Raw genomic sequence first — 17,723 nt, 5'->3', positions numbered from 1 at the left:
CCACCAGAAGTGGGACAGAGCCCATGTACCATTGACAGACCTGGGAACGAGGCGGTGACTCCTGTCAGCCCTGCTCCTTGTGCTCACCCACATGCCCATGCAGATCCCACATCCACCAATGTGTTAAGGGATCCATCTCTGCACATGATGCAACTGGAGAGAAATACATTCCTTTGGGTGCTGCAGGAAACCTTGACACACACGGTGAAGCCAGCATGACACAGAGCACAGCACACACTCTTTGTGTCCCCTTGGGACATGTAGCAGACAAAGCACCAGGGCATCACCTTCACTTCAGAGTGACAGAGGCTAGAGAGGCCTGGACCTATTCCACACAGCCAATGCACTGAGGAAAACTAAATCTCATCAGGATGGTGCAGAGACAACAGTCTGCAGGTGATTTGCTTACACATGGTTCCCAGAAGCCAAGCTGGACCAGTGCCATTCCACTGCCATGTCCAGACACCAGCACATCACATGGCCAAACCACCCTCACACCAAAACCAGGAGGCACCAGCCACATGTCAGTGCTGGCCCCAGCAGGACAAGACACACAATCCCACCCCTTTGTCACCCACAATGCCATGTCACAGCAACGCCATGTGAGCAACAGCAATGGCACCCATGCCCCAACACCTTTCTTACCTTTTCTGACTTCACCTTTTTCAGCTGCCGGCACTCACTTTCTCCATCCTCCAGCTCCGACTTTACTCCCAAGGGATTGAGCGCAGCTCCCGTGTCAATAGCTATACTCCCAAGCTGCTCAGCAGCAGCAGGCTCTGTCCCCTGGCCCCCGTCATACTGTCCCACCCTCACTGCCAGGGCCAGGGGCTGCAGCACGCTGGGCTCCTTCTCTGCCGCAGTCCCCGCACCCTCACTCCTTTCCTTCTTGCTTTTGGACGAGCCGCCCTCCTTCTCCTTCTTGGAGCCAGCCACACTGCGAGACGCCTTGGCTGACTTCTCCGAGCTCTTCGGGGTGACGGCGGGCACCAAACCACCCGAGTTCGCACCATCCCCAGAGCGTCCTTGAACCTCCTTCTTGCCACCAGCTCCCTCACTGGGAGTGAACAGGGAGGACCCTGGGGTCGGCTTCCCACTGTCCTTACCAGTCTTGCTCCTTTTCGACTTTGATTTGCCCTCCTTGCCTTGCGGGCCTGGCACTGGGCTCACAAACTTGATGTTATCCGGTAGTGTTGCCACTGCGTTGGGTGCCGGGAGCCCCACCTCCTTGGAGCCCGACATTTCCAATTTCTGCTGATCCTTCTCCAAATCAGCGTCCAGGTCAATGATGAGATTCCCTACACCAATGTCCCACTCATCCCCACTGTCATACGTCTCAACCGGGTTCGCATCAATTCCTTTCCCTCCGGAAGCTCCGCTGCTCAAGGACATCTTAGAGTTAACGGCCCCTCACGATTCAAGGCTCTTCCCTGCCTCTACGCCCTCGGGGTCTCCTACGTCCTTGGGGGGCTTCCAGTGGTCCGGGTCTGCCCAGGTGACGGCATCGCTGCTGGAAGGGAGAGCAAAGAGAACAGGGTTACACATGAAGAGCCATGGACAGGCACACCTGCAGGCAGGAGAGATGTGGGCAGAGTGAAACCCCCAACCTCCCAAATCCCCCTCTCAGCATCCTTCTGGCACCCCCTGGGCTGGGGCTGCTCCACAGCCGCCCCCGCAGCAGCGGCCATCTGGCACCGCTCCTCGATCAATACCAGCCCTGGCAGGTCACGGCTCTCAGCTCCAACAAGACATTACTCACACATTTCCCCGCTCACCATTTCCCTCTGAATTATCGAGCGCTGCCCCTGGGAGGGAGGATTGATTCCTCTCCTGCCAATGCCACCCAGAGGGAGGGCTCCTCTCCACGCCAGCCTCTCTGCGAGGGACGAGAGCTGCTCACCAGGGAAGTCAAGTGCCTTGGTGGGAAATAAATCCTAGGCTTTCAGAGTGCCTGTGACACTTGGGACGTGTCAGAGCAATCACCAAAGGCCAAACTGCAGTGGGAAGCATAGGGGTTCCCATCCCACACCTCTGGGCAGAGCAACACAGTACCCAGATTTGGAGCATTTACCACCATTACCTCTGGCCATCATAAGCTTCCAATAAGAAACAGAGATGCAATTGTATAAGTAGCCAGTCTTAACTGGGAAGAGGGGGCTCAGCCCTACCTTCCCACGCCACAGCTGACCCTGGTGAGCCCAAAATATCTCCTCCCTGCTTCCCAGCCTCGCCCCCAGGGAGAGAAACAAAAAAGACACCCACGCGCAACCTGACACAGCACCCGAATCATGGCAATTACCCTGACGAGACATAATTAACACATGTAACAGCTTCTTCCCAGCACCGCCCAGCAAGGCCACCTGCTCTCCAGAATCCTTAAGAAATCCTTGACCACCCATTTGGATGAGGCTTCTCTCCAGCAGCACTGTCCTCCCCTTGCCCATCAAGCTCCAGGCCTGTCTGCTCCTGGTACTATTTACAAGTGACACTTCAAAAACAGTTGACTTAAAGAGAAATGAGAAATAAAAAAACCAAAAAACAATCCAAAAACACCCCACACCACACACACACAAATTTCTTCAAACCCCAGCAGGCAGGAGCCTGGAAAGCAGCTTCACGGTGCGTTTCCAGAGATGCAAACACTGTAAAAATGCCAGGGATTCTTTCATCAGCCAGGCTGCCGCAGCCAGACCATTTTCCATCTGCTCCCCACAGCATCCTCAGCTCTGTACAGCTAATAATCCGCTCTCTGACAGGTCATTACGGAGATTTTTAACCCCAGGAGCTGGGGGGCTTGCGTGCAAGCTGGAAATGAAAAGCACTGACCTCTCATTTCAGCAAGGAAAGTGCCGAATCAGGAGATCACTTTGTGCACCGGAGTCGCTAACGGCTTCCCAAAGCTGACCTGCGTGTTTCTATGGCCGCCTCCTCCTCCTCCTGCTCCAGCACCTGCTACCCAGCTCCAAGCTGGTGTGTCCAATCCCATCAACCTGCCTCTCCAGAGCCTCTCTCCAAATCATCAATGGGGCCAGCAATTGGCAGCAGCCACCTCAGCCCTGCATGACACTCTTCGTGTCGTGGATCCAAGGCAATTCCTTTGTGCAGGTGGGCAAAGCCAGCACGAGCTGCATGAACCAGATTTTTGGCTGATATCAGTCCCTTCCCAGCCCTAAGCTGAAGCATGGAATCCATGAGCAATCCCAATGAACCAGTGGACCACTGATGCCCAGGAAAAACCTACAGGAGCTGAAAGCAGAGGATGAAGTTCAGTCTCCAAATCCAAGAGTTGTCGACCCAAAGTTGGAGCGGGCAAAGAGGCATGGTGAGCTCAGGTCAGAGGGAAAAGCAGACAAGGATCTGACCTTGCAGTGACAAGAAAACGACAGACAGGGCTGTACTGCAACATGTGTAGCATCACCTGCTCCATGCAACACCTGCATAATGCCAGCTTGGCCAGCTCTCCACTCCCACCACGGAATTCACCTTGCTGCTCCAAACGTGCACATACACACGCACACACATCTCCATAAGTATTATTTATACATGTGGAATAAGGACAGCAGATGAGCGGGACTCGGGTCTGAAACTCTGCAAACAGCAGCAGCTTTTGCCAATTCCTACCACAACAAAAGGAAGAAGGAGCCCAGAAGTCCGCTGGGTCCCTGGCAATTGGAGAGCCAGGAACAATCAAAGGGTTAGAAAACAAGAGGAGCAAAAACCCTCACCCTGCAGAGGAGGTGCCGAGGGAGCCCAGGCTCTGCTAATGCAGACAGAAGGGAACCACAAACAGGACGGACAGGAACATGCTGGATTGGCAAGAGCAGGGTAAAGGCACGTTGTGACGAGAGTGAGGCAGAGAACTCAAGACATGCCACCACAGGAAGAGGGACTGGGGCAGGGAACAGCCCTTTCCAGAGCAGAGCTGGAGGCTGGGACCCTGGAACGTGATCTGGGGGGGATCTCCTAAATATGCTCTATTGGATGTGGTTCTAAAGCACTTTCCACAGCTTTTTCCCTCCCCAAAATTCCCATCCCAGCTCCCCATTTCTCTACTCCACTATTGCAGGCTCAGCCTCTGCAGCCAGAGGAGCATCTGGAGTCCCTCTCCCAAGCCAGACCCGCAGGGACCCCAGCCTGACACACCATCATTATTCTGGGTGCATAGGAGCCCCTGGCTACCACACCCCATGGCCCAGAGAAAGAGGTGCCTTTCCCAGTGCCTCCTTTGCCCAAGCTGGAGAAGCACCGGGTGGTATCCAGATCCTTCCCACTCTCCTGCCGGGGGAGTAACGCTGCCACAAATCACAGCCTCTCAGAAAACAGAGCGAGGAGATTGATTCAGCTGTAAACGTGTCCTTCCCCTTACCTCCTGCCATCGCAGGATTGATCCCCGCACAACATGAAAAGCATGTGCTCACTTGTTGGCCTGGAGACCTGCCAACAAAGCGTTTTAAGAGCAGTCCTGGAGCGCAGATCCTACAAGGAGACAGCTTTCTGCTTGGGAATGCTGCACACACACAGCACCAGACATGAATAATTCAGCTCCATTAGGTGCTGAGACCTCTATAATCCACATCTACGGGCTGGGACAGAGCCAAACCCTATTCAGACACAAACCTGAAAGTTCACTTTCAGGGCTGCACACACACCTAGAGACAGCTCTTTCACCAGAACAGCTCCACTTCTAAAAGGCAGCAAGGAATCTGTGCCAGCCCCTGGCTCTATGTGCTAAAACCAGTGCAGGATGCTCAGAACCTGCCGAACCCGGGCCACTCCGGCTTTCTCTGCTGGTTGCTGGAGGCCAGGAGACCAAAGCTGGGAAGGATTGACCGCCCAAGGGCGACAAGATGTAGGAGAAAGCTCTTCTCCTGGCAGCAGCCAGCCCACACATAGGGAGACTGTCTCATAGCCATGTGCTCCAGCCTGCAGCGCTCCAGGATTAGCCTCTGGTGGCTTCCAGACATGACTGACTGCAATTTTCACCCTGATTAACTTTCAGGAATGCCCACAAGAAGGAGAGGCAAAGAGGACAGGGAAGGGGGGAGAAAAATCTGCAGGATGCAGCACTTCCTCCAGCGGGCACAAGGCAGGGAGCAGAAGGTTTGGTGAGATGGTTGCTCTGGCCAGCAGTGACCCAGGAGAGCAGAGCCCTCTGCTCCCTCCCTAAAGAGCCAAAGGCAGTGGCATAGAAGAGATGCTGCCCCCCCAGCCTGCCAAACCCCCCAAAGGGCTCCCCACAAGCCCCCAGCTGAGGCAGCAGCACCAGGGGCTGCAGTGCTGAGGCCCTTCCTCCAGCTGCTGGCAGCCAGTCGGCTGCTCTCCCCATCCACTGCCTCTGCATGAGATCCCTTTTTGTTTCCTTTTACGACTAAAGAAACTCGGGGCGGTGGGGGGGAGACACACTGCCTTCCCCACGCTGCTGTGCTCTCTCCCCACTCAGCTCCTACCACCGCGCCTGTAATCCCCCAGCTGGGCTTGTTTGGGTTGGATTTTTGTTAAGTAACTCCCATGTCTTTTCTGCAGATTTCTTTTTAAGATGTTCCCTTTCTCCCCGCCCCCTCTCTCTAGAGCTGGGGGAGAGAGGAGAGAAAAAAAGAGAGAGAGAAAAAAAGAGAAATGTTGAACGCGAGCCAGCTGGCACGAACAAGAGGAGACGGAGAAATCTGCACAAAGGAGCTTCCTCACTCACTTGCTGCTTTCAGCTCAAGAAATCACGCAGGGGAGGAGGGTTCACTCTCCCCCAGACATCAGTCAGGCTGTAGCAGACAAAGGAGATTTGCCATGACACCCTCCAGAACTGCCACCCAACGGGGGCAGGATCCCTCCACCGCCTGCGCCCTGCGGGAGTCCGAGCTGTTGCAAAACACGCCAAGGCGCAGAGCTTCAAAACAGGCTGTTCAATGTGGAATTAAGCAAGATTTTGAATGGAGGAGTTGTGCTCCCGCCTCTGCACTCACACAAGGCGCCCGCAGAACTTCAGTGGCTCTCAGGGCTGAGCGGGACAGTGTCAGCAAGCTGCCAGGAGGGAGAAGGCTGAACCCAATTTGAATAAAATGGAGCCACCCTTCTTTTTTTTAATATGGAGGTGCACCCCACCAAGACTACATCTTCCAGCATGCACTGCAGCCAGAGCGCTGAGAGAAGCACCGACAAACTTAGGCCAGGACTCCCAAGTTTCCAAAGGCTGAGCCTTGACACTGGAGATGAACCTGAGACAGGGCAGCACTCGAGAGATGAGTCATTTGTTGGCATTCTTGAGAAAAGCTTGAAATACTTCAGTACAAGCATGACAAAAGCAGGACATACAAGGTCACTGGAAGAGGCTGGAGATGGAGGAAAGTGGAGAGATGAGCAGAGACCACTTTGGTGCAGGGCAGCCAGGCAATCACCCTACCTGAAACAAACTCCAGAGACTTATCAGCCACCTGCTCCCTAATACACACTCGGGCCTCAACTTCTCATTCATCATTGGGCAAAAGATGCTCCTGGGATCAAAATTCAACCTCACACCTACTCCCATTCACTCACATAACCTTAAAATATGACTTTTCTAGCAAAACTCCACACGACTGCAGCACACAACAACGTCCAGCAAAGCTGTCAATATAAGATATAGACACACGGTGCCAGTGTGTTTGAAGAAAATACCAGAATAGCTAAAATTTAGCCTTTGCCTCTTATTGACACTTCTATAACCTCAATACAATGAGGATCAACTCGATGTAGGGTGGAAAAACCCAGGGTTCTTGAACATGTCTGACTAGCAAAGACATCCTCTTGAGAAGCCCTCACTTCCCTCAACTCCCAACAGGCTCTACACAGCCCTGATACATGAGGCACACAGAAAGGGGGAACACAAAGAGGAGCAAGAGTTTCAGGTTTTCCTTTATATCATTGAAATGGGGAAAACTGGAACAAGTACCTCTTTAATCCTCCCATCAGTTTTGCAAGTGTCATTACCAAAGTCCAAATTTTTTGTCTATTCATGCCAAGAGACTCCAAAGTTCAGATTTACAACTATTTGACTTTGATGTCTCCCAATTTGTGCATTTTTTTTAAGGTATCACTTCTGTATGTACTTCTGAATAAAACACATCTCACATTTCTTCCACCAACTCACAAGGAAGTCCAAGAGTTTCATATTTCAAGAAAATTATCAGCAAGAGAACCATCCCATGGTCCTCAGCACATGGTTCTCAGGTCAAGCAGGACGCACATTGATACCTACAGCAAACCCTCCATTCTGTTCCTGTGAAGGATGGCTGGCAAACAGCACCTTCTCAGAACATCTGCTCACTCTCTGCCAAACTGTACTGCTGGAGTCACTTCTCTGGGAAGCTGAGCAAGGGCCATTGTTACACACAAGCTTGAATGTATGTGTCTACAGGTCATAGAACCATAGAGCAGAGCACATTGGAAGGGACCTTGAAAGGTCACCTGCTCCAACCTTTTGAGAAAAAGGGAGATCAGGTGAGATTACCTACTACCCTGTCCAGTCACATCTTGAAAATCTCCACCAGCATGGACTTACATCCTTACTGTGTCCTAGAGGGGGTTGTTCCAAGGAATGGCTACAAAAAATTTCTTTCTTATGTTGAGATGAAGCCTGTCCCAGTGCAATTTTCATCTGTTGCCCCTTGACTTCTCCATGTGGCTCCTCTCTGTAGGTGCCTTAAGTCCAGCAATGTTCCTGCACATGCAGCCCCCCTGCAAAGAGCTGACTGACCTCCTGCCAGGCAGGAGCCAGGTTTGCAGGTGCTAAGATAACACAGTGGCATGGACTGGAGGAGCATCAAGCACAGCATGAGCAGGCAAGAGTCATGCCAGTGCTTTGTTACAGCTCTGACAGCAGGATCCTTCCTGAGTGAGCCACATCCCCCTCCCTGGCCTTTGCCATGGAGATGAGCAGGGAGTAGCAAGGCTCAGGCTCTGGATCACAGCCTGTTCATCCAAAAATGCCAGGATAGACATCTTCCAGCAAGCTTGACCTTGCAGACTCTAAAATCTCAGGCAGCTGAAAATGGCCAAGATTTTTCTATGAGATCCCAAATCCACAAACACAAACTGGTGCCCAGTGTCTAAACTTTCTGTTGTACAGAGAAAGAGGAACTGAAAAATCCACAAGTGTGGGAAAAAAAGTATTCGGTAGGTAAAAGGACAGAGCAGTTTCCTTCCTGCAAGCTCAGCTCTCAGATCTACCCTGAATCAGGGCTGCCCAACAAGGATTGGGTTGGACAGCCCTCACTGTTGTGTCTGCATGCTGGAAGACACCCCTGTGTAACTGCCATGCCCAGACCTGCACACGTTGGTTTAACAAGAATCAGAAACACAGCCCCATCTTCACCCAAAATCTGCATACTCTGCTTGCCCCATGATCCTCATGTGCCACCCTGTGGGTGGCATGGCATCACTGGCACCCAGCAGGTGCCCGGCAGGCACTGGCAGTGCCAGAGGAGTAGAGCAGTGGTGCCACAGGGTTTGGCTGTTGAAGGCTGACACACAGACCACTGGCAGCTACACAGCAGCAAAAGCAAAGCAACACCATGAGCAATAACCAGGCAGGATTAACACAGAAGCCCTTGGGGTGAGTGTACCCCAGACAAGCCAGTGCATTCCGGCAGCACCAGACACGGCCCCGGTGCTCCTCTACCACCACAAAGGCCATTCTTATTGAGCCCAGCCAGCCGTGTCGCTGCTGGCTGGTGCCAAAAATAACATTAAACACTCAAAATGAGACATCTGAGCCAATCTGCTTGGCACTGCAATGCTTCCCATAGTGATAAACCTGGGGAATGACTGCCCCTTGAACAGAGCTGGTTTCGACTGGGAAAGTGGAAGAGCCGTGTGGATTTAAAACCAGTGCAGTTACATCCTTGCTAACCCCAACACACAAGTGAACTGATTTATGAGAGGCTTAAAGGTATCTGAACTGGTGGCCTGCCCTTTTGCACAGCCTAGAAGGGGGTAGAGGGCACATAAAAATAACCCAAGAGGTTCCCAAACTTCAGCACTCCATGCAGGCTGGAAGATTGCCAGCAGTGAGAGGAAGCAGCAAGACGGATGTGACCAGGGAAGATCCTCGAAGCATCAGTCATGGAGATGGGAGGAAAGAAGACCTGGCAAAGACCGAAGACAACCAATGGCATAAATAACCACTGGAATAAGTGCCAGAAAAGGGAGCTTGCCCTTTTCCCCTGCTCACTCAACGCTGTCAGCAGGGATGCAGGAGGACACCCAGGTGCTGGCAGCATCCTGAGCTCAGGGTGTTGTGGGAGCAAGGTGGGCACTACTGAATCAGCCATTTGCTCCCTTTCCTTACAGGGCTCCAGAGGCGGTGTGGCTCCTCACCTTGCTCCTGGCCACCCTGCTGTCCCCCAGGCCCATTGCTGGCCCAGTCCCAAACTGGGTTCTTATGGTCACAGAGATGCAGGTATCCAACAAGGATCACCCTCCCAGAGGCACAGCAGAAACAGCAAACCACTGGCTGCACTGCCGTCTGCACAAAAGTCAACATCTCCTCTCCATCTTCTTCATCCAAAGGAAGAGCACTGGAGTGATCCCAGCTGAGCAGTGTCTCACAGCCACAGCCCTGCCTCAACAGGAGAAGGGCACAGCATTGGTCAAAGAGGACAGACAGCCACTGGTTTGCTTGCTCCCAGGGAAGGGAGAGCTCCTGGGCTTTATTTTCTTTATCCTTCCTTTTAGGAGCAGAGCATGCAGCCAGTCTTGGCTGTTTCCCAGCCTTCAGAAGACGATGAACATCTCTCCACTGCTCCAAAACCGAAGGAGCTGCCACTTCACCTATTAATGCCTTTAATTCCCTTCATTCGATAACCAATTAGGGCACCTTGGCTCCCAAAGCTGAGGCTCCCTTTGTAGCAAGGCCAGTGCGTGCGGCTGTAATCCCTCTTCCTGTCACATCATCAGCCTGGGAACACTTTGGGAAAAAAACAACCAGACTGTGAAGTAAAGGAGGAGGGAAGGCAGATGCAGACAGGGACAAATGCAAGCAGAGCAAGTACCATGCCAGAGAAATCCCTTTTTTTTTCCCTGGGAGGGATAATAAATAGGTGTATCTCCCAGATTAATACGGCACATTTGCAGAGCTCTGATATCCATCAGAAAGTTGCTAATTCGTGCTAATGACCCATTGCAAATTGCCGAATTTTGTGAATTAGCCAGCACACAGGAATACAATAAAACCCAATGAAAACCATGCATCAAAGCAGGCTGGGCTTATTTGGGGAGTCCTAGTGCACTTGGAATTACTTGTGGCAATGGATGCAGAGGGAAGGTGCAGATGAGACATGACACCCCCTCAAAGATAAACAAGAAATCCTCAGGACAAGAAGAAATTTCAATAAAGCTACTAAACCTTTGGGAAAGGAGAAGTAATACACCCAGAGATGAGCAAGATTCTTCCTCTCCTATTGGATTCATAGTGTTTACTGTCAGTGAAGTCATCACACACCTCCTTTTCACTCCTTTAAAGCCACACAGCAAACTCCTCCTGATCCGCCCTTCATCCACTTGGAGAAGCACCAGGAAAACTCCAAGTCAAATCTTTGGACCCCAGTTGAACCAACAATGTTCTGCCAATCCAAAGCACAAATGGGCTCAGCAAATTCATTAAAATCAATTTTTTTATCATTAAATCAGCATAGCCCCATCACACATGATGGTGCACTGTAGAGGTCTCATCATTCCAGCCACTGGAAGAACAAGTGGCCCAAGAACAGCTTAGAGGAAAAATCCAACCACAAAACCTTTCTGTGCTTGGGGAAAGAGAAACATAAAGCAACAACATCATCTTTCCTTTTCTTACACCATGAACATGGCAATTTTAGAAGTTGGGCATTTAATGTTTCAATACAAAATATCAAGGTTGTCCTGAAACTATCCTTATTCATCCACAAAAAAACTGCACTTGCATCCTTTCATACCCCTCACACCACATCTGAGCTGACGCTCAGCAGCTACGTCAGTGGGTTTTGTGCATGTGAAGGACACTCAGCTGCAGCGAAAACAAAACAACCTCTTGGACTCATCACAAAAACTGATTTTTCACCCAAATGCAGATGGGAATTGGCTTCCTTTAAAGAAAAAAATCAATCACAAGAGCAACTGGAATCCCAGAGCAAGTTTCCTGGTCAGGCAGCCATTCCCTATTTTCTTACTCAGATTGTTCAAGCTCAACCTCACTCCTTCCTCTGACACAATGTCATACCTCAAGGCACCGACCCTCGGTAGCAGGAAAGCGTGTCTGCATGGCAAAATAAGCCATATCCCAGTGGGATCTCTCTTCCTGCCCTTTCCCAACATAAAGCAACACCCTTCCTCATCCAAGTCAACCCAGCATGGGGACATAAAGCAGACTGGTTGCTGCCAGGGTGGCCAAAGCTTTGGTTCAGGAGCCACAATGAGCTCCCAGGACAGTTACATGCTCTAAGCCAGCTCATCTACTTACACAGATCTTGGAAAAGGTCCTTCACACCCACATGGGCTCCTCAACACACCCCCACCCCAACTCCAAACCCTGATGGAGTCAAGCACCCTCATGCAATGCATCCTCATCCCTCCACCCACTGCCACAAATACCCAAATTAGGATCTTCCCTAGTAAGCAGGCAAGACCCAAGAGAAAACTACAAGCTCTCCCCATGCCCAGAGAGCCCATGAAACATCAGGAGTCACAGAAGAACTACAAACAGCCTGGCCCATCTCCAGGTGCTTCAGAGACTTTGGTGCTTCCCAAAAAATATCTCCACAAACCACCATCAGTTGCAAAAGAACACAGGTCTGGGAACAGACACACGACCCTCCCACCCCCAAGGCTGAGGAACCAGCAGTCCACATCCTGCAGGAAGCCTGCTGTGATAACCATAGACTTCTCCGTGACCTCAGTGGGCAATCACCCCACCGACTCCAGCACTGATCCACTCGCTGCCTTCATCACTACAAGCAACTGAGCACGCTGATACTGTCACAGCTCCTGGCAAGGTCACCTGGAGCCTCACCTCCTCCTCTCTGCAGGGAGCCAGCATGTGACACACTCCCCAGACCTGCCCCCAGCAGGTCCCTGTCTCTGGCCAGGAACACCGGCAACCAAGCCAACGCTCAAAGGGCATCGCTGCGCACGCAGGATGTCACACAGCCCCGGAACAACATACCTGGCACCATAAATACCATCTTATTTACATAATGCTCTGGATAAAGGGGACAAAGAGGCTTACTGCATTACATCTGGGACTGGGATTGCATCAGCGCCCACAGGCCCTAATCCCGGTCAGAGCCGTGTGCGCGGGGCGTGGTGGGACAGGGCCGAGGTGCAGCCCCACTCCCAGCCCAGCCAAGGTCCAGCTCAAGACTCTCCCCACCACAACACGCAGAGAAAGATCCCTACACCTTGGAAACGCCAATTAAATCAGACACAATACGTGACTTTGGTCCTCAACCACCATCAGCTGAGCCCAGAAATGGGATCCCAGATGTGGGTGTCCCACCTGTCCTGGCCTAGACACAACACAGACATTGACTTTGTCTGGGGAATGATGCCCACAAGGAAACGCTAGAAAGACCGGGCAGCTCCTGGTTTTCTTTAATTTATGCAATCACAATTAAGGATACACTGTAAATATAACCTGGAGGCAATTTTTGATTCAAGGCAGCCCTGTTCTCCAAGAGAATAAACCAGACAGAGCGAACTTTGGTCTTGTTAATTCAAAATAAAGAGATACACACAAGCTGTTGGGTAGATCCAACACCATGTGAGAGCACCTCAACCACCTTTGTGAGCCCTTTCTTCCCAGAAATGCACCTTTTCAGCTCAATTTACAGGGAAAAAGCTTTTGAGGCAGAAGAAGTGATGTCATCACCACCGACATAAGACAAGCCAGGTGCAAGGAAGTGTGAGGGCACTTTGCAACTGAGGCAAGGGAGGGATTATTTGGGGCTACCACCCAGCACAGGGCTCCAGACAGACAGATGGATGCCCTTCAAAAAATCACACCACTTTCAGCACGCAGAGAGATAACAAGTATGTTAAGAGACACATCCATGCACACACACACTGGCCCCTGAGGCTACTGAGCCTAATGGTGACTCACCAAACACACAGACCAAGTCGGAGTGCCTGGCTTGGAGAAAGGAATAAAACCCCCTCCGCGTGCTCTGGCCATACTCAATTACAGGTCATTCCAACTTGCTTGATAATTAATTTCCTCCAGTGGCTCTGACCAGAGGCAGCCCTTGCCCTCCATGCCAGGCCAGTCCAGGTGAAACATTAAATCCTTGTCCTTTTCCACCACAGAGACACCACGCTCCCGGTGCTGCGCACATCTCCTCCTCCTCACAGGAGAGGGGAAAACCTCACTGGGTGAACAAGGGTGTAAAAAGGCAAGGATCTGTGTTTTGTGACTTAAACAGCTTCAAAATGGTAAAATATAAATTATTTTTGGTCAAGAGATAATCAATAAAATCAGCTGCCTGGATTTTCTGAGTGCCGTGCATGTGCGGTCGCGTACTGCCAACAAAGAGCTAGAAATGTGCGGCATAATCTGATGCTGGAGTCATTGCACAAAGCGTGGAAATAGGTTTTCCTGAGGATGTCCAGGCAAGGAACTGCCTGTACACGATGGAGCCCAAAAGCCAGCCCCAACACCGGCATCCTCGGACATTCCGGAGGAGGGGGAAAGAGCCCATGGGGCTCTTCAGTGCACACTTTGGAAAATGAGTGTATAAAGCCTCCTCCAAGGGAAAGGGCCTTCCCAGAAAGCGGGGAAAAAAGGAAAGGAAAGGCAAAAGGAAGGCTGCTGGGAGATGGAGGGGAGCCAAGTCTCGCAGACCAGACCTGAACCTGTGACCTTCCCCGTGTACACAACGGGCGAGAGAGCGCACGGCAGGAGCGCTTGCCCCGCCGGCCGCCCCAACCCTCGCGGGACACCCGGCCACGTTGTCACCGGCGGGGTCACCTCCAGATGGGCCCCGCTGGCCAACGGGGGCTCGAAGGACTCGAAGGAGGGCGGCTCGTACTGCGGCACAGGGCCCGGCCCCGGGGGTGATGCCCGGAGGGGCTCCGCTCTCGGGGTCTGACCCGCCCCAAACTCACAGGGACTCGCTAAACGCGTTGGGGAACATTCAATCTTCCGGGATTTGTGCGGAGAACCAACCCCTTACCGGCACTACAAAAGAGCTGAGGTCCAGGGAACCTCCGCTCGCGCTGTCCCTCTGTTCCTGTGCCCCCCAAACCCTCCCTGCACGGGGGTCAAGAGGGGCGACCCCCGCCTCCGCCCAGGAACACCGCCATCCTCCCGAGAACCCCCTCCCCGTCCGCATCACCCCCCGCAGCCCCGCTCCTCCCCACAAAACCTGGCATGGCGGTGACCCCACGCAGGGGAGGGACACCCCCTGCCAGCCGTGGGGACCCCGAGCGCGACCCTCGCGGCGGCAAAGGCGGGCCCCGCACCGCCCGGGGGGACCCGACCCCAACGGCCGCAACACCCGCGGGGGCTCCTTCCCAACGGCCGCGGGAGGGACCCGCAACCGCCCCCGTGCTCCGGGGAGGGGGGGCCAGGGGCACACAGACCCTCGTCCCTGCGCTCCTGGGGGAGGCTGCGGAGCTCCATCCCCACGGCCAGAGATGAGGGAGGGGGAGGCACATATCCTCGCCCCCACTGGTCGCACACAGACTGCCCCAGGGTCGGCGGGGGGGCGCACGGCCCCATTCCCAGGGGTCACAGAGGACGGGGGGGCACTGAAACTCCCGTTCCCAATGGTCCCGGGGGAGGGGTACCCGGATCCCCGTCCGTAAGGGTCACGGGGGGGCCCGCGGGGGGGTGGGGGAGGGCACAGCCGCCTTCCCGGGGGTCACAAGGAAGAAGCGGGGAGGGCACATATCCCCGTCACGGCTCACGGCGGCGGCCCGGGCCCAGCCCGTGCAGAAGGGGCGGGGGGGGGGGGGTGCCCGAGGCCCGAGGGGAGCCCCAACCGCCACCCCCCCACGCACCCCCCCCCGCCCGCGGAGGGGCGGCGTGGCGCGGGCCCGGCCGGGCGCGCACTCACCCGGTCGCTGGGGTATCCGCCCTAGGTGCGCTCCATGTGGGTCGCGCCGGGGCCGGCGCTGCGGGCCGGGGCCGGGGCCGGGCCGGGCCGGCCGGGGCCGCCACGCGCTGAGGCCGCGCCGCGCAGGCCGCGCCGGGTCCGCCGGGCGGGGCGGGGCGGACGCGGCGCAAAACGCGGAGGGCGGAACGTGGAGCGGCGTCCCCGGGCGGCGGGAAAACACGGAACGGATACCGCGCCTGAAGCATCGGGAGCCGGAGACAGACAAAGCCCGGAGCGGAGCGGTCCCTGCCTTGGGAGCCGGAGCCGCCGTAGTGCCTCCTCGGAAATGGCGGGGGGAATCTTTCGGGGGTGTTTCACGCTCTGGGTGGTGTCTTGTGAGACCTCAGCCCGGTATGGTTCCCCCAAGGCCACGCTTTTCGCTCCCAGAGCCAGCACAGAAAGGCAGGGGGTGGGAGTCATCATCACCCCGGGCATCCACACCTACCTCAAAATCCACCACATCGTGCCCTGCGCTGCCACTTTTCCTTTCCAAACACTCTTCTGGATGGAGAGAGCACCTGGGTCCCCAGCCGTTCTCATGCCCTGGAGGTGACATGTCCCCTAAACTCTCCACTTCCCACCTAAAGCCTCAGCACCGGCCCTGCTGACCAGGGAGGAAATTCCAGCTCATCTCAACCCTAGCCCCCAGACAATCCAAAACCTCTGCTCCTTTTCCCAAAGCCTTAGCATCAGCCCCACTGTTTGGTGAGGAAATTTCAGTTCAGCTCAGTGGGGATCAGTCCCAGTCCTGTCACCATGACACCCCAAAACCAAGAAGGTGAACCAGTGTGATAACAAGTGCCAATGGGAGATAGGATGCAGGATCCCAGCTGGCATCTGTCAGGGCTGAGCATGGAGCAGGAATATGCACAAATCTGCAGGTCCTGCAGAGGGAGAGGGCAGCACCAACTCCATCCACCAGCCAGGGTCTGCTGTAAGTATTCCAGCCCAAAGAGGTGCCACCATTCCTTGAGTGTGCCACCATCCAGTGTGGTTTCAGGAGAGCACCAAAGGAGCTCTCTGACACTTTGTGCCCCAAACAAGGACAACACAAGACCCAAATCCCTGGCAAAGGAGCCGGATGCCAAGAAGGCCAGAAGGCTGGGCACCTCACCAGCTTTTGGGGGAATGTGGGAGGGACACAAAGGATGTTTAAATCAACAGGAAAAGAGGCATGAGAATTCTTACAGCCCAAAAGAGAGTAAGAGGAGAAATCCTTCCTTATCCTGATGCGGAGAAACCATTCTCACAGAGCACAGAGCCAATGCTAGCAGGCTCCAAGAGAACCTGTATTAATAAAACCAGGTCAGTTTTTACTGAAGTATTTTCAAGGATTGGGTAAAAGGTTTTATGAGCATTTGGTGTTGATGTTGAGCAAATCTCAGACCAGGAATGGTGCTTGCAAGGGTGGAAAAACCAGCATCAGTCAGGAACGCAGGATGAACCAGGGATGGGTCAGTGCATCTTTCCTGGCAAAACTGTGATGCCACTAACACAGAAGGAAAATAAAACCCCTGCCAGGCAAGGCAGTTCCATTGGGAATGATCTCAGCATCACTCCAATGATGTTTTGGCACGACGACGAGCAGGGCCTGTGATCCAGCCTGCCTGCAGGTGCCAGAGATCCCACAGGATCCTACAGACGATGGTGGATGTGGAACCCTTAGGGGTGAAACCTGCAGGCACCAGGTAAATGTGAGCTGTGAGTGATAAAGGACAGGGAGGTGACAAGGCAGCAGCCACTGACAGAGTTGCGGGCAGGAGATGGATCTGGTTTAATATGGAGCCAAATCATGGCTTCATATTAAAGCCTGGCTCAGGCATGGGATGCGTGACCCATCTGGGGAAGCAGTACCTTGGGATGGGGATTCTAACAGGCACTTGGTGTGATGAAGGTGGGATTTTATGGGATCACAGAGCTGGCACAAGATCCCACTCTGTCATAGTCTTGTCTGATGGTGCTGCACTCCTGGGACAGAAGCAGGAGCTGCAGCACCTGGAGCCAGCCTGGCACCTCCTTTGACTTCCAGCCCTGTGTCCCGCCTCTCCCACACAGCCCACAAGGCCTCTCCTGCCTCCTTCTTCCCAAGCCACCAGGAGCCCAGGATGTGTCCCCAACACCCCCATCCCTCTCCAGCTCTGCTCCTGTTGGCACCATAGATATTCTCCGTCACGCTCAAGGGACATGCACCAGGACAGTAGGATCTCCATGTAAGAAGAGTGCAGGGAAGTCTCCAGGAATCGCAGCACAGCTGACTGGACCACAGTGGTGGGACACAAGGGACAGAGCAGATGGAGGGATGCAGCCAGAGGAAGGAAGCAGGAGAATCCCATCACCCTTGGCCACACTGAACAACAGCTCCCACACCATAACCTCTGTGCCAATGGTGGGCAGCTCAGAGCTGGAGCACCCGCGAGGGTTTTCCCACTGAGGGATAACGTGGGTGGGCGTTGGATCCAGCCCCATCATTTCCAGCACCTCAGAGATCCCACGGGCAGCAAATGGAGCCAGAAGACAAAGCCCAGGGCAAATGGCATGGGACAACTTCCAGTGCTGCAGCATGAAGGCTTTGCACCCTCTTCCTCCTCTCCCATGGGGCAGAGGGCTGGGACAACCTACACCCAG

At 53.9% G+C, this 17,723-nt stretch overlaps 1 protein-coding gene across 3 annotated transcripts in view; it reads right to left on the bottom strand.

Moving 5' to 3' along the window:
• Positions 1 to 15,210, bottom strand: part of ZNF609 (zinc finger protein 609) — a 62,488-nt gene extending 47,278 nt beyond the window's left edge. For 2 of the 3 annotated variants that reach the window (XM_077185355.1, XM_077185356.1), the window contains exons 1-2: positions 15,060 to 15,210; positions 646 to 1,510 (exon numbers count right to left, since the gene is read on the bottom strand). In XM_077185355.1, the coding sequence (XP_077041470.1) occupies positions 646 to 1,392 (747 nt within the window). In that variant the 5' untranslated portion in view covers positions 1,393 to 1,510; positions 15,060 to 15,210. The remainder of the gene's footprint in view (positions 1 to 645; positions 1,511 to 15,059) is intronic. The other variant, XM_077185357.1, reaches the window with a different exon arrangement.
• Positions 15,211 to 17,723: the final 2,513 nt, after the last annotated feature.

This window comes from Agelaius phoeniceus, chromosome 13, assembly GCF_051311805.1.
Source record: "Agelaius phoeniceus isolate bAgePho1 chromosome 13, bAgePho1.hap1, whole genome shotgun sequence".
NCBI classification, from domain to species: domain Eukaryota; kingdom Metazoa; phylum Chordata; class Aves; order Passeriformes; family Icteridae; genus Agelaius; species Agelaius phoeniceus.
This window is presented reverse-complemented; position numbering and strand designations above follow the sequence as displayed.